The sequence below is a fragment of the Nuphar pumila genome, chromosome 2 (assembly GCF_984573655.1).
Source record: "Nuphar pumila chromosome 2, dmNupPumi1.hap1.1, whole genome shotgun sequence".
Classification (NCBI taxonomy): Eukaryota; Viridiplantae; Streptophyta; class Magnoliopsida; order Nymphaeales; family Nymphaeaceae; genus Nuphar; species Nuphar pumila.
This window is the reverse complement of record NC_143250.1, coordinates 137,745,531-137,759,893: the sequence shown is the minus strand read 5'-3', so window position 1 is coordinate 137,759,893 and position 14,363 is coordinate 137,745,531. Positions and strand designations below refer to the sequence as shown.

General features: G+C 37.2%; 1 protein-coding gene across 2 annotated transcripts in view; it reads right to left on the bottom strand.

The window, feature by feature from the left end:
• LOC149847276 (chaperone protein dnaJ GFA2, mitochondrial-like) overlaps positions 1 to 2,451 on the bottom strand; it is a 63,276-nt gene extending 60,825 nt beyond the window's left edge. For both annotated transcript variants that reach the window (XM_089996894.1, XM_089996895.1), the window contains exons 1-5: positions 2,274 to 2,451; positions 1,616 to 1,866; positions 1,435 to 1,534; positions 503 to 583; positions 289 to 380 (exon numbers count right to left, since the gene is read on the bottom strand). In XM_089996894.1, the coding sequence (XP_089853020.1) occupies positions 289 to 380; positions 503 to 583; positions 1,435 to 1,534; positions 1,616 to 1,723 (381 nt within the window). In that variant the 5' untranslated portion in view covers positions 1,724 to 1,866; positions 2,274 to 2,451. The remainder of the gene's footprint in view (positions 1 to 288; positions 381 to 502; positions 584 to 1,434; positions 1,535 to 1,615; positions 1,867 to 2,273) is intronic.
• Positions 2,452 to 14,363: the final 11,912 nt, after the last annotated feature.

Here is a 14,363-nt window from a genome sequence, read left to right as displayed (position 1 = left end):
TTGATGGGGAGTGTGAAAAAAACATGACAATGAACAAGCTAAAGTTTCAGTCTCCAATGCTAAATAATCAATGATTATGGAAAATAATGTAAGGACAAAATACATTTTAAGGTAAGGTAAGGACAAATATATTTTAAGGTTATGTATTCTGTTCTGTTAACCCTTTTTTGAAGAAGAAGAAGAAGCATACACAAGCATGCAGATAGATTGTTAGTTTGTGCATTGAAGTTAACCTGACTTGAACAAAATTATAAACAGATGAAAAGAAGATGGTGTGAGGTTACGTACAGCATAATAAGCTTTTTTTATTTCTGAGGCAGATGCATTTTTACTCACTCCAAGCACATCATAATAATCCCTCGCTGCCATTGACCTTGATCCTAGAAAGAGATATAGAGATCAACCGAAGTGAGAACATAAAGCCATAAGAAACAGTAACCGATTACCAAGAAAAAGAAAGTAGAAAAAAAAACAAGAGAGAGAGAGTGAGAATCATACAAACCTGTAGAATGGATCAACCTAACGCCATAAATTTTATCCCCCAGTGCTCCATCAAATCTCTCACTTCTTGGTCTCAATTTCCCTAGATAAGCAGTACACTGATTGAAAAATCCACTATCACCCAAAGGTATCAAATCTAAAAGTTTAAAGAGATGGATCCCTTTTCGGATGTAGATTAGAACTGTTCTAGGTACAGCCTCAGTACAGACTACCAGCCCACATCACTCAGATGAGTTGGTTCTGAGTCATAATGATGAGAGGTTGTTTGTATACTAAGTCATTCTAAGGATGGGTGAAACAAGCTTGTTGCGAGAATATTGGGCTCTCAAGCTTGTGTTATTAGTAAATGACCTGTGCTTGAGCCCGGAGTCCATAAAAGCCAGTATGCTTGTTAGGAGTTTATCGAACACCAAATACATTTGATGAGTTTATAAGTGTGCACTTTTAGATTTATTTTCACTTACTGTGGCACATTAAACTGTTGAATAAGATGTATGGAGCTTCCGTTAATGAAATAGCATAGAAACAATAGCGTTTGTGTGGTGGTATGTCTACAGGATTGCGAGCCAGAGGTAACAGATCACCAGGCTTAACTATACTTTCATTGAGCTCACAAAGTGCTTATTCTCGAGCTCGAATAACAAAGGTTAAGCTCAAGTCAGTTAGTTATAAAGCCGATCTTGAATGACCTCGGCACAGGCTCGGCAATGGCTGGCCTCAACCAATCCATTGCAGTTGTTCCTATTTACTAGACCTTAATGATCCGGAAAACCAAAGCACAACTAAGGTGTGAAATAAACATCGAAAAGGAAAAGGTCCATAACCAAAACACTGATCGTGCAATTGGTAGCACCCCATCGGTTGAACGAATAAAAATAACAAGCGAACAATGTAGACTTCTGATGTCAAAAAACTAAGAAAGTTCTGGCTTACATGTATTGATAACGCTCCCGTAAATACCAGCAGAATTGCAAATTCCAGAAGCAAACACCCAAGAGCCATAATGGCACGATCCGTGTGCCAACTTCTGAACCTGTTGCACCAGCTGAAACCATAAGCTAGCCGTCGATAGCAGCCATAAGAACGGAATCTTATTTGGGGGGGAGGCACTTACAACTATGTTCGTGGAATCACTCAGCCACCGTGGGCTACAAAGCGTTCTTCTAGCAGAATTTCGAGCGGAGGAGAGGAGTAGCCTAGCAACAGCGCCATGGTGCACCATTGGAAGCCAAAAATTATGCGCCCTTGTATGATGCCCAAACTTTCCAGAATGGAAAATGCCAGAACCGAAAGCCGAAAAGACAATCAAGTCGCGACAGGAAATCCTATTCGACGAGAAAGCAGGCGATGTCGGCCACTATTTTCCTGCATCATATACAAAAAAGACGATTTTATTCAATCCCAGAACTAAAAACCGCACCGAAACCCTCCCCCACATTCAGAAACAAAGAAAAAGTTACTTGTTAGAAACCCGACAAGCAAACGCACAAAAAACGAACAGAATGGAGATGGGTTTCTATCAAATAGCCCAAAAACGACTGAAAAAACATTACAGCAAAAAAAATCGCTCGATTCCGAGAAAAAAAAAAAAGGAAAACCCAGTGGCGCGCTGAATCAAACCGACGAAAAGATCGCAACGAAGGCAATTAGAATACAGTTTTTTTAGCAGAAATGAATCAGAAAGAGGAGCCGATCGAAAGAGAGCGAGATGCTGAACTCGATCCACGAACAAAGAATGAACGGGTTCAAGGGGTAGAGTCAAAATCATTTACCTCTTGATGGGTTATGCTCGAGAGAGGGAAGGAAGGAAGGGCTTGGCGTGGAATCGGGGGGGAGGAGTTGGGGGTTCTTCCTGTCCTGGACGGAGAGAGAAACGGCCCCAAAGCCGTCCGTAGCCCCAAACAAGCAGGAGAGAGAGGCACACGTCGATCCTTCCAGAACGAGGGCTCCGATCAAGTGTCCATTCCCCTTCACTTATGATGCCTCACTCGAAAGACCGCTGCCCTACCGCTCTCTTTTGTTGTTGTTTTTTTTTTTTCTGAATGTTGTCAGTATCGGTGCGTGTCGGCCTGTATCGGACGATATGTATCGGACGATATGTATCGGACGATATGTATCGTATCGGTTTAAATCGATACAATACTAACCTGAATCGTCTATTTTTTTAATACATGAAAAAAAATGCTTAAAATTTATTTTTTCAATATTATTTACTGTTTTAACACGTGTAACGTTATGATTGACACAAAATATGTTTTAATTATTTTTTAGCCGATTCAGAAAGATTCACTTGAGAATCGGTATCAGTTTCGATTCACCAGAATCGTTGGCCAAACGATTCAGGACCGATACCGAAACTGAGGTGCTTTTTGGGACACGGTGGGACCGGCTTAATGGAATGGATACAGTATATGTGAACCGAATTCGGATCTGTACCAGTACCGCTGACGGAGGCATGTTTTTCAGCATGACAAGAATCTCGAAATTAGGCAGTTAATTTGGGGGACTGGAGACGTATCGGATACTGGATGGGTTCTGCCTGATCCGAAAAAAAAGTTCGGTGGTGTTTATGAAATGTAGCATGATGCGCAGGTTAGCGGGATGTAAATAAGGCCCGAACTCCATCTGATACGGTTTGCTTTGGTCCAGACGCAGCCTAACCGCGTGTTTGCAATGGGCCGTGATTCTTGAATTTTTTTTTAGACTCAATGACAACTTTACCACCCAGGTGGTATCCCATGTGGTACTAAGCAGGTTATATGTTCCCACCCCCAACGCGGTGTGTGTTTTTGGGTCTGAATGAGCGCCACGTATCTAAGCACATGGGGCTCATTTCCCCGTGTGTATCAACATCACTTAGCATCTAAGTCAGGTGCGTTTGCAAAAACTTAAGTACCATTTTCCGTCATTAGCGTCATAAAACGATGTTTTGAGTAAATGATAAAAATGCCCTCTCGTCAGAAAGGGTTAAAATCATCATCATTTTCACCCTAAGGAGTAAACTCCTCTGTTTTAACAAGAGTTCCTCGCAATATATCGCCCTAAACATTCTGAATCACCCTTTGGCAATGCACCATCTACTATATAGGAGCTCCGATTGACGACGCACCCTTTGTCATCATTTGTTGCCGCCAGAGCACACTTTGTTACCGTCTGTTATCGTCGGAACATCCTTTGTCGTCGTTTGTTGCCGCTAGAGCACCTTTTATCGTCCTTGTCGTCTATTATCGTTGGAGCACTCTTTGTCGTCGTCTGTTCGTGAGAAATAGTTGAACTACCAGAAAAATCAGCATTCTATCTATTGTTCATCATGATACGAAGGTGCAAACGTCAAACTGAGTAGACAGAGAATAACGATTTACAACAGAGATAATGATGGCAACGTCAAACTGAGTAGAGTAGTGATTTATAATAGAAATCAGATAAGAGAGTAATGATTTATAGTAGAAATCAAATTAGAGAGTAACGATTTACAATAGAAATCAGATAAGAGAGTAGCTATTTAATGTAGAAATCAAATTAGAGAGTAGCGATTTAAAATAAAAATCAAATCAGAGAGTAACGATTTATAATAGAAATCAGATAAAAGAGTAGTGATTTACAGTAGAAATCAAATCAGAGAGTAACGATTTACAGTAAAAATCAAATCAGAGAGTAGCGATTTACAATAAAAATCAAATAAGAGAGTAGTGATTTACAATAGAAATCAGATCAGAGAGTAGCGATTTACAGTAAAAATCAAATTAGAGAATAGTGATTTATAGTATAAATCAGATTTTTACTGTAAATCGCTACTGTCTAATTTGATTTTCATTGTAAATCGCTACTCTCTGATCTAATTTCTATCATAAATTATTCTCTTTGATCTGATTTCTACTGTAAATCGCTACTCTCTAATCTGATTTCTATTATAAATCGCTACTCTCTTATCTAATTTTTATTATAAATCGCTATTCTTATATCTGATTTTTACTGAAAATCGCTACTCTCTGATTTGAGTTTTACTGTAAATCACCACTCTCTGATTTGATATCTACTATAAATCATTTTTTCAACAGAGAGAGAATAAAAAAAACCACGGTCGCTCAGAGAGAAATCTTGTTGTTATTGCCAATAGTTACAAGAGAGAAAGAAAAGAAAGAATTTATACAAGGCAAGGGCGACAACCCTAAACCTAAACAAGTTGGGTCTGATCCATAAGAAACTGAATCTCAAACATAAGCCCAAAAAAAATCTTCCTGGAGACGCTGCCCCCCACGACCCCCCGCCAAGGGCGGCTCCCCTGGACCGCTGACTGCGCAGTGCGACCCGAGCCGCGGAGAGCCCCCGGACCTTCCTTTCTAAAAGGGCAAAAACTTTGAATCTGGCTCCACGACTCATTAGGCAGGATCGAGAAGGCGGCCATGTGTTGTAACACAAGCTAAAAACAAAGGTGAAAGGTGCAAATCTAGTTACGGGGAGCTGGAGGACATTTTCATCCAACGCATATCTATCTTATCATAGGACATTTCCGTTAAAAGCATATCTACCTTTTTTATATGTTATTTTATTATAAAGTCATCGTGGGCAACATTGGCATATGAATTATCGCGGGACCCAAGATTTTCTCCATACACACCGAAACACGTGAATTTGTGTTTCGGGGAAAACACACATCACCCTCTCCATGTGGTAAGTGGGGTAAGGCCCAGGTTCAAATCCCTTTGTCACATGGAGCTCAAGAGATATCTGGTAGGAATCTAAGAATGGCAGTGGACCAAGGAAACAGAGATGGAGGGAAAAATGGAGATTAAAATTAAAACCAGTGAGGGAATAGAGAGAGGGTGTTGTGTGTTCTCCCCCGAATACAAATTTGTGTGTTTTGGTGTGTATGGAGGAATATCTTGGGATCCACAATAATTCATATGCCAATGTTGCCCACGATGACTTTATAATAAAATAACATATAAAAAAGGTAGATATGCTTTTAACGAAAATGCCCTCTCGTAATATAGATATGCATTGGACGAAAATGTCCTCTTGCTCCTCGTAAATAGATTTGCACTTTTCGCTTTTGTTTTTAGCTTATGTTACAACACATGGTCGTCTTCTCGTTCCTGCCTTGTGTTAGATTGAAAACATTTCAGGGTTTGTTCCTACCTCATCGAGATAACTATAAATCGAATGACTGGTTCGATCATTAGTGGGTATCATAGGGGGATTTGTCGGCCATCTCTTTTTACAGTCATCTCTTCTTCTTCGTTTTCGTTAGGCAGTACAGAAAAAAGCAATGGCGCACATACATTCCAACAAGTGCCATTAAAGTGAGGTGAGTATCTTTCCATGTCATCATGCTATTGTTGAAGAACGTATGTCGTCGTGAGTGTCATTAAGGCGCTATTTTGTTATTGCAGGTAGATTTTATCATTTCGATGATTGAAAACTTGAAGATATTTGTAAGATGCTGGGACTTGTTGACAAGAATGCTTGGTTACAGATGCGAGCAAGGGCCTCTACCCCATCTGGTATCATCCATTCACTCAGTATATGCAATGTAACGCAAATCGCAGTTATAGTAACACGTATATCGATTTTTGAGATATTGTTATGTTTGTTTATATTGATTTGTAATATATTATGCTGAATTACCGTATATTAATTTGTAAGATATTATGTGTTTTCTAGTGTCGATTTGTGAGATATTGTTTTGTTTGTTAATATCGATTTGTCATATATTATATTGAATCGTTATATATCGATTTGTAAGATATTATGTATTTTCTAGTGTCGATTTGTGAGATATTGTTTTGTTTGTTAATATCGATTTGTAATATATTATGTTGAATTGTCATATATCGATTTGTAAGATATTATGTGTTTTATAGTATCGATTTGGTGATGTTGTTTTGTTTGTTAATATCGATTTGTAATATATTATGCTGAATTGTCGTATATCAATTTTGAAGATATTATGTATTTTCTAGTGTCGATTTACAAGATATTGTTTTGTTTGTTAATATCGATTTGTAATATATTATGTTGAATTGTCATATATTGATTTATAAGATATTATGTGTTTTCTAGTGTCAATTTATGAGATATTGTTTTAGTTGATAATCTTGAATTGTAATATATTATGCTAAATTTTTGTATATCGATTTGTAAGATGTTATGTATTTTCTAATGTCGATTTGTGAGATATTATTTTGTTTGTCAATATCAATTTGTAATATATTATATTGAATTATCGTATATCGATTTATAAGATATTATGTGTTTTCTAGTGTCGATTTGTGAGATATGGTAAATGATTGTTAATATCAATTTATAATATATTATGTTGAATTATCGTATATTGATTTGTAAGATATTATGTGCTTTCTAGTGTCGATTTGTGAGATATGGTTTTGTTTGTTATTATCTATTTGTAAGCTATTATGTTGCTTTGATATTGTGATTCATTCAATCAATTCTTTGACTTGCTTAACTAATCGGTAGTCGTTGTTATACGCATCTTGAATAAATCATAGTAAACGTATGCGCTGGCTAACGCAAATTGATATTTTGCTCATGACAGTGTTGAGCATATCAACTAGTTGAAGTGAAAATGATGTATCTCAATCACTGAAAAGTCATGATGCAACGAGCATCTGTACTATCGACGCACCTGAAGAAGTGAATATGTATACTAATGATGCATATGATAAGAAGGGTGCATGCATTGGATTCACTCTTGACTTGAATATTCCAGCAGATGAAATGCAATTCAATAATGAGGTAGACGATCATGACAGTGCACTTGACAAAGGTGCAGACACCTCAAGTCTATATGATAGTACACTTGACTTTGTTTTTGTAGAGTGAATGCAGTTTAATTGTAAAACTCATAAAATTTTGATAATTATCAAAATAAATAAATATTATAATTTTTTGAAATAGATACCGTAAAGTGATATAGAGTCGATCCAAATGGATCTTGTATCCAAACTGGATCAAATGGATCCAGTGTTTGGATTTGATACGATGTATGGACTCAGATCCTGGACGGATCCGAAACCCAATTAAAATCCAATTTTTAATTTTTAATTTAAACTAATTCTCAAAGTACATCTTTAAATTTTTATCTCTTGCGAAAATCGCCCTCATTGGGACCCATATCCTATCAATATACACTTTCCAGTAATTCACATGAAATAACGAGGTTTTTTCTTTGTTTAGGTCCCAAATTCGAGGATTGACTAGTCTTATATATTATGAATTTGACTTATGATTCTTGAGAATTGATTTCTCATAAATAGTACTCATGACACTTCGTACATCTTACTTATGCGATTTCGGACCTCGCTCATCAATATATATATATATATATATATATATATATATATATATATATATATATATATATATATATATATATATATATATATATATATATATATATATATATATATATATATATATTTTGAAAATTCCTCATAACTATACGAGAAATTCCATCTTCTGAGACACATCATATTTTATGTTATCTTAGAACTATCATGGGCCTTACACCAATTGGATCTTAATGGATCCAAATATGGTCGAATCACAATCAAGTTCTGAAAATGCAATAAATAAGAGTTCGAAATTCCTAGGAGAATGACGTCATAATCAAGTAAGAGGATGATGAGACACAACCCATGCCCAAAGGATAATGAGTCAAGATGCAAGACAAGAAGAGATGTCTCAGGTTCGAATCCTCCATCCGCGGAAAAAGCATGTGAAAACACACATTCTAGGGATTTAGACGGAATATCATAAGAGGCTAAATGGCTTTTAGTTGCAAGAAGGTGCAACTAAAAAGGAATTGGTGCAGTGGTCTGGATGGTTGACTCGTAGGGAGAAGAACTCAGGTTTAAATCCCTTGGGTGCCAGAATGTTTTTGCTAAAGAAAACATTTTATTAATAAAAGTCATTCCATCGTAACGAGGTTAAATATGATTTGGTTGCAGGGATTTGCAATGAAACAAACAATAGCGCACTGGTGGGGCTTGTTACCCCTTAGAGAAGAGAACCCATGTTCAAATCCCCCTATGCGGTGGATTCTTTTTGAAAAACAAGGCAATTCATTTTTTTAAGGAATTGCTATTTGAAATTCGAAATGGAAGTTAATGTAAACATTAATGGGGAGTGGGCGATTTTAAATGGGAAGGAGACTGAACGGTTGGGCCATAGTGGAAGCCCAACCATCCACTTTGGAAAGAACACCCCCTTCCACATTTTTGAAATGGAAAGGTGGTGTTTCAAGAAAATTTAAGAGGGCTTAAATGAGGCAATGAATGTCATTCAAGGAGAAGGAGGTTGGACGGTTTTCAAAAAAAAAAAAAGGGAAATTGGAACTTTGAATGCTCACAATTTTTTTTAGGAAAGTAAGGAGGCTACCTTCCCAATTCACTATTTTTGTGAATGGAGAGTTATAGGGGCTGCCATATGGGGAGGCTAGAGGAATTAATTTCCAGAAGTTTCAAGAAAAAAAATGGAAAGGTGCGAGAGGCTTACAAAAAAAAAATCTGGCTAGTTCATTCTTTATTTTATTTTCTCCTTGATTTCTCCTCCTTCCATTCATTTGAAGGGGCTGAAGTCAGGGTACTATAGCTGAACCATTTTAGAGTTATGGCTTGAAGGAGGGTCAGCCATTGATCCAGCTACATTCCAGATGTGTCGAAGACTCATTTCATCTGCAAGGAAGAAGAACATCTCGCCGTTGGTTGAAGCTTCAAACAAGGTAAGGGCATAATCTCTGTGTGATTGTGCATATTGTTATGAAGTACATGTATGTGTTGGACCATCTAAGTTCATATTCGATAATACATAGATGTTCGACCAACAACCTTAGCTATGATGGACACAAAGGTCTCTTGATATTTCTATATGTATGTACATGGAAGTCCATAACCATATATATATTATATGGTTTAGTTGAGAGCAATAGTGTATACAAAATATGCATATCAAGGTATTATGTATCTGTATATTTATAAATTCAGTTCAAGCATGAACCTGCGTATTCATGTATGTCTAGTTTCTAAATTTGGTAGAAATGTGTATGGAAGAAAATGAATCTGCCGATTATTGTAAAATCCTGATTTATGATGTGCAAATGTATGTGTTCATGAGTAGTAGGTCTGCATATGTTAGTATTTCGAATAATTGGAATATAGCTTTATCAAGATTATAGCCTGATCATGTGTAGATTATACCACGCGACCTGCACTCACAACATTAAATCTGGTAGAAAAAAATATATAGATAAGTTCCATCAAGTGAATAACTAGTTTACAGAATATGTTAGATGGAAGATCTGGAGATTTTGCAGTGCAGATCACATGACCTGCACACACATCAGTGAACCTATGGGAGAGAAAAAAAATCACAGCGTGTGAATATAACCCCATTCGAATCATGTTAAAGTTTATGCTTATGCGTCCCATATGTTGTGGATTAACTTACAATCCCACCATAACGTTCAGCCCGATTATATTTTTTTCCCCATTTGATAATGTGTTAAGATTAGTTAGCTATAGTCAAATTATGTGTAGGTTTAAGTTTCATGAACGTTGATTTTTTCCATGTGAATCACTGAAACTTTCATTTTGATCAACACATATTATTTGATATAAAACTTTCTATTGGTGTTTTTCTTTAGATTGACATATGATGTCGCTATTCAATTGAATATGCTCATACTTGAATTCGGTATATGCATGTAAGCATAGGCGGTCTGGTTAATGTAAATTCCGATGTTTGCTGGACGTCTATGTGAATGCAAAAAAAAATAGAATGGGTTAGGGCTTTTGGATTAGCCTCCACCCAGCCTTGGTTATGTTGTGATATTGAGCCAGATCAGACGGTGATGGTCAATCTAATTCAGTCAGGGATCGACAGGCCTAAACCCTGCTAACGGCTTGCTGGTGCTTCTACTATGCAGTAGTGTTGGAGCTCTTCCGACATTTGCACATGGGTGCAGTCGGTAGCAGACCAATGACCTGCTAGTGCTGTTGCTACGCAGCAGTATAGGAATACCCTCGGGGCCGGTGCACTGGTGCATTTTGGGCACCATCGACCTTGGCGCACAACAAGCCACATTGCGCCCTACTATACTAGTTCAATTGGCGGGCTGCTAATGCACTCCAGCAGTGGCACAATGGTTTTACCTGTACAAGCGGGTTGTTGATGGACTTGTCAGCTAATCAGTTTATGGACAATGGGTTCTACAGCCGTGGCATGCCCTAGATGGCTATGAACTACGATAGATTCTGATCCAATAACATCAGGATTGAGACCAGCGTGAATGGTTTGTGGCACCCACCTATGACATGGCGTAGCAATCTTACTGTTGCAAGTTCTCCCAACCGTGGCACATAGCCTCACCTAAAAAAAAAAGACTTATGGGTGATAAAAACTTTAAGGGCTTCTGATTGAAATTCAAATTGAAACAAGTGACCTAGGTGGGTCTGTGACAACAACTGAAAAACAAGTACCATTTTGGGAATAATATGCCAAGTGGGTCGACGTGTCCTTCAACCAAATGGTTGGATCACCAAAATGCATGTGCAATGCATTATCGCTGAGAGTCGTGGGTTCTATGATCGATATCAGGAAATTTATGATACAACCTTGATTCAGTTATCAGACTATTCCTACCTCATATGTTCAAATACGTTTTTGAATGGTCCAAGTCATAAAGATACAAGTTCACACAAATTGAAGTATTCATGTAGTGATCATAGTTGTGAATCATATGGGTTAGACATTGGTTGAGGAACCGGTCGGTTGCTCTACCTCTGGATAACTTTGCAGCACATATTGATGTTGCTCTTTCGTGGCGCAAGACCCTATCGAGGATGGCAGACTCGAGTCAGTCAAGCCAGCCTTCCTCCTCTTTTCGAATGACAAACAGAGCAAGTCACTTTGTTGTTATGCAACAAGTCATGACCTGGGGTAGACTACAGACCGATAGGGGTCTGCCATAGCTCAACAAGACTTAGAAATACAAACATATATGTACGCTTTGACAAAGAAAGTGATATCCATGATAGTTATGTTTGAAAAAAAAACTCACTTTGTGTATACATACATATGGCATTGAAAATTACTATAGTACACATACCCTGAGTGGGTCGAAAACTCACAAATGTGAACATACATTGGTTGTAGAATAAAACACTGCAATGCACATAGTCACTACCATCATGAATTTTCGATTATCTTCTTTTGAAAAGAATGTATGTGATTATGGTAAATGAATGAGATGTCATTGACACAATCATGTTGCACATGGTTTTGTGTGTGTGGTTGACGTAGATATGTTGCGACCTATGTTCAATTCATGAATCACACATAGAACCCTTGTGGTGCCATAGGGGCACTTAAGATGCAAATTGATTTGCATATAAATTGGATTGTGATTGCAAACAAATGTTATGACATATTTATGTGCTAGTTGATCTATATGTGTGTTTAGCAAAAGCTTGCATAATAAAAGACATTTTCATGTCATGATCAAGTGAAAGCTTAAAATTGAGCTTACAACTTTGTAGAAAGTTGAGAGTGCCATACGAGCACTTAAGAAATGATAAAGTTGGATAATGCCATGTTGCGACATAACCAGTGGGGTGCGATATGTATACCCTAGCACCAAAAACAAAGGCAAAACTAATACATGGTGACATAAATGAAAATTCTAGACTCAGGGTATACATGACAGATAGTATACGTTACCAGTTTCTATTTGAGATTCTGGGTATACCTGAAAGATGATATATGTTACTAGATTTCCTCCAAAGTTTTGGGTACACCTAAAAGACGGTGTATGTTACTGGATCCAAACAAAGCAAGAATGAAAATTATGCACATATAAAATAATCAAGGGACTCTGGGTATACCTGAAAGACGGTATATGTTATTGGTTTTCCGGGATACTAGGTATACCTGACAATGGTATATGTTATTGGTTTCTCAAAGCTCTGGGTACACCTGAAAGATGGTGTATGTTATTGAATCCATGGTCTACCTTGGAGAGGGTAGATGGTACAAACTCCGTGGGACATTCTAGTTTTTGTGAGAGCTAGGCATCTCACCCAGTCCCCAGTCCTTTGAGTTAGGAGGCCAGGACTACCAATTCGTCCTAGGTGGTAGATCTAAATCTTCTGCAAAAGTACAGGGTGCATCCTAATTCTTGTTCTAGCCATTGGGGAGTACTCTCTTGATCATAAACCGACCCCTTTGGATATTCGTACGGCTAGTCACACGGGTTATAAAATAATAGACCCCCGCGTGGTCTCGGTCCGCTATGATGTTGAATGTATGTGCGTACCCATAGGATAATTAACAAGATGAAACATAAAGTTAGTGCATTAAGAAAAATCTTCAAGTAGTTGCATAATGCTTGATGCTGCAATTGTTAGAATAAGTCGTGATTCCTGCGTTGCACTCAAATTGGTTTTCCTTTATAAGAAAAATGTGATAACTTATAAATGATGTGTTGAATATTGGTTTGTGCTTTATGCAAAATTTACATGGAATACTTTACTTAAGTCAGGTATGCATCCAAATAAGTTCCAAAGTTATTATTACTTATATAAATATGGTTCATGCATATGATGTAGCGTGCTTTGATGTTAATGAAAATTAATCATAAAATACTTGACTTTAGTGACCTGTACATTTATCACTTATTAAATGGTTATTAGTTCTATATAAACATGTTGCACATATACTTGTACACATGACACTGTGCACAATCATATGGATATTATGCTTCTTACTCAGACATGGTAGTTTGACTCCTTCTGAATTAATATTTTCAGAAAATAGAATGACGAGCAATTGTGGTCGTCGCTGCGGACAGTGCCATGTGACCATATCTTCTTCAGATGTCCTGAGGAATTCTGACTGACTTGTAATAAATCATTAAGTTGTAATTGATAACCTGTACTATTTCAATGCAAGAGTTTATGTTACTTAATGCCTTGAGTCTGTGCTATTACTTGTAATCCGCCCAAATAATTTGATTAAGGATTTAATAAAGCTTTTCCGCTGTTGTTTAGAAAAAAAATTATTCCAAAATTTTAAAGCTAAATATTTCGGGTGTTAATGAGGAAGCTGCATACAAATTTTACAATGATTATGCCTTAAAACTTGGCTTTAGTGTTAGAAGGTATTCTTGGGCAAAAAATCCACAGAGTGTCGTGGTGAGAAAGACATATTTTTGTTCTAAGCAAGGTTGAAAGAAGTCAAATGGAAATCCAACAAGGAGCAAGCCAGATTCAAGATGTGGTTGTCCAGTGAGAATGGTGTTAAGAAGACTTTCGAATAGGAAATATGTAGTTCATACTTTAATCAATGATCATAACCATGAATTAGCCCTTTCATTTATGAATCCTATGTTAAAGTCACATTGTAAAGTAATTAAAGTGCATGCTGCAATTGCTGAAATAGCTGATAGCATCGGCATTGCACCAAGGAAGACATACAATTTGTGTGCGCACATAGATGGTGGTCGCGAGAATATATCATTCACACCTATGGATCTAAGAAACCATTTAAGAAGGAAGAGGTCAGACAATATGAAGAATGGAGAAATATGTTCTTTGGTTGATTACCTACAGAAGAATTCAAGCAATGACCCTAGTTTCTTTAGTGCAATGCAACTGGATGAAGATGGGTATGTTGTGAATATGTTTTGGGCAGATTCAAAGTTAAGAGTATATTATAAATGCTTCAATGATGTGCTTATTTTTTATACGACAGTGAAGATTAATATAGAATAGTGGCCATTTATGCAGTTTGTCGGAGTGAACCACTCACAGAGTTGCATATTAGGCAGCACTTTTTTGTATGAC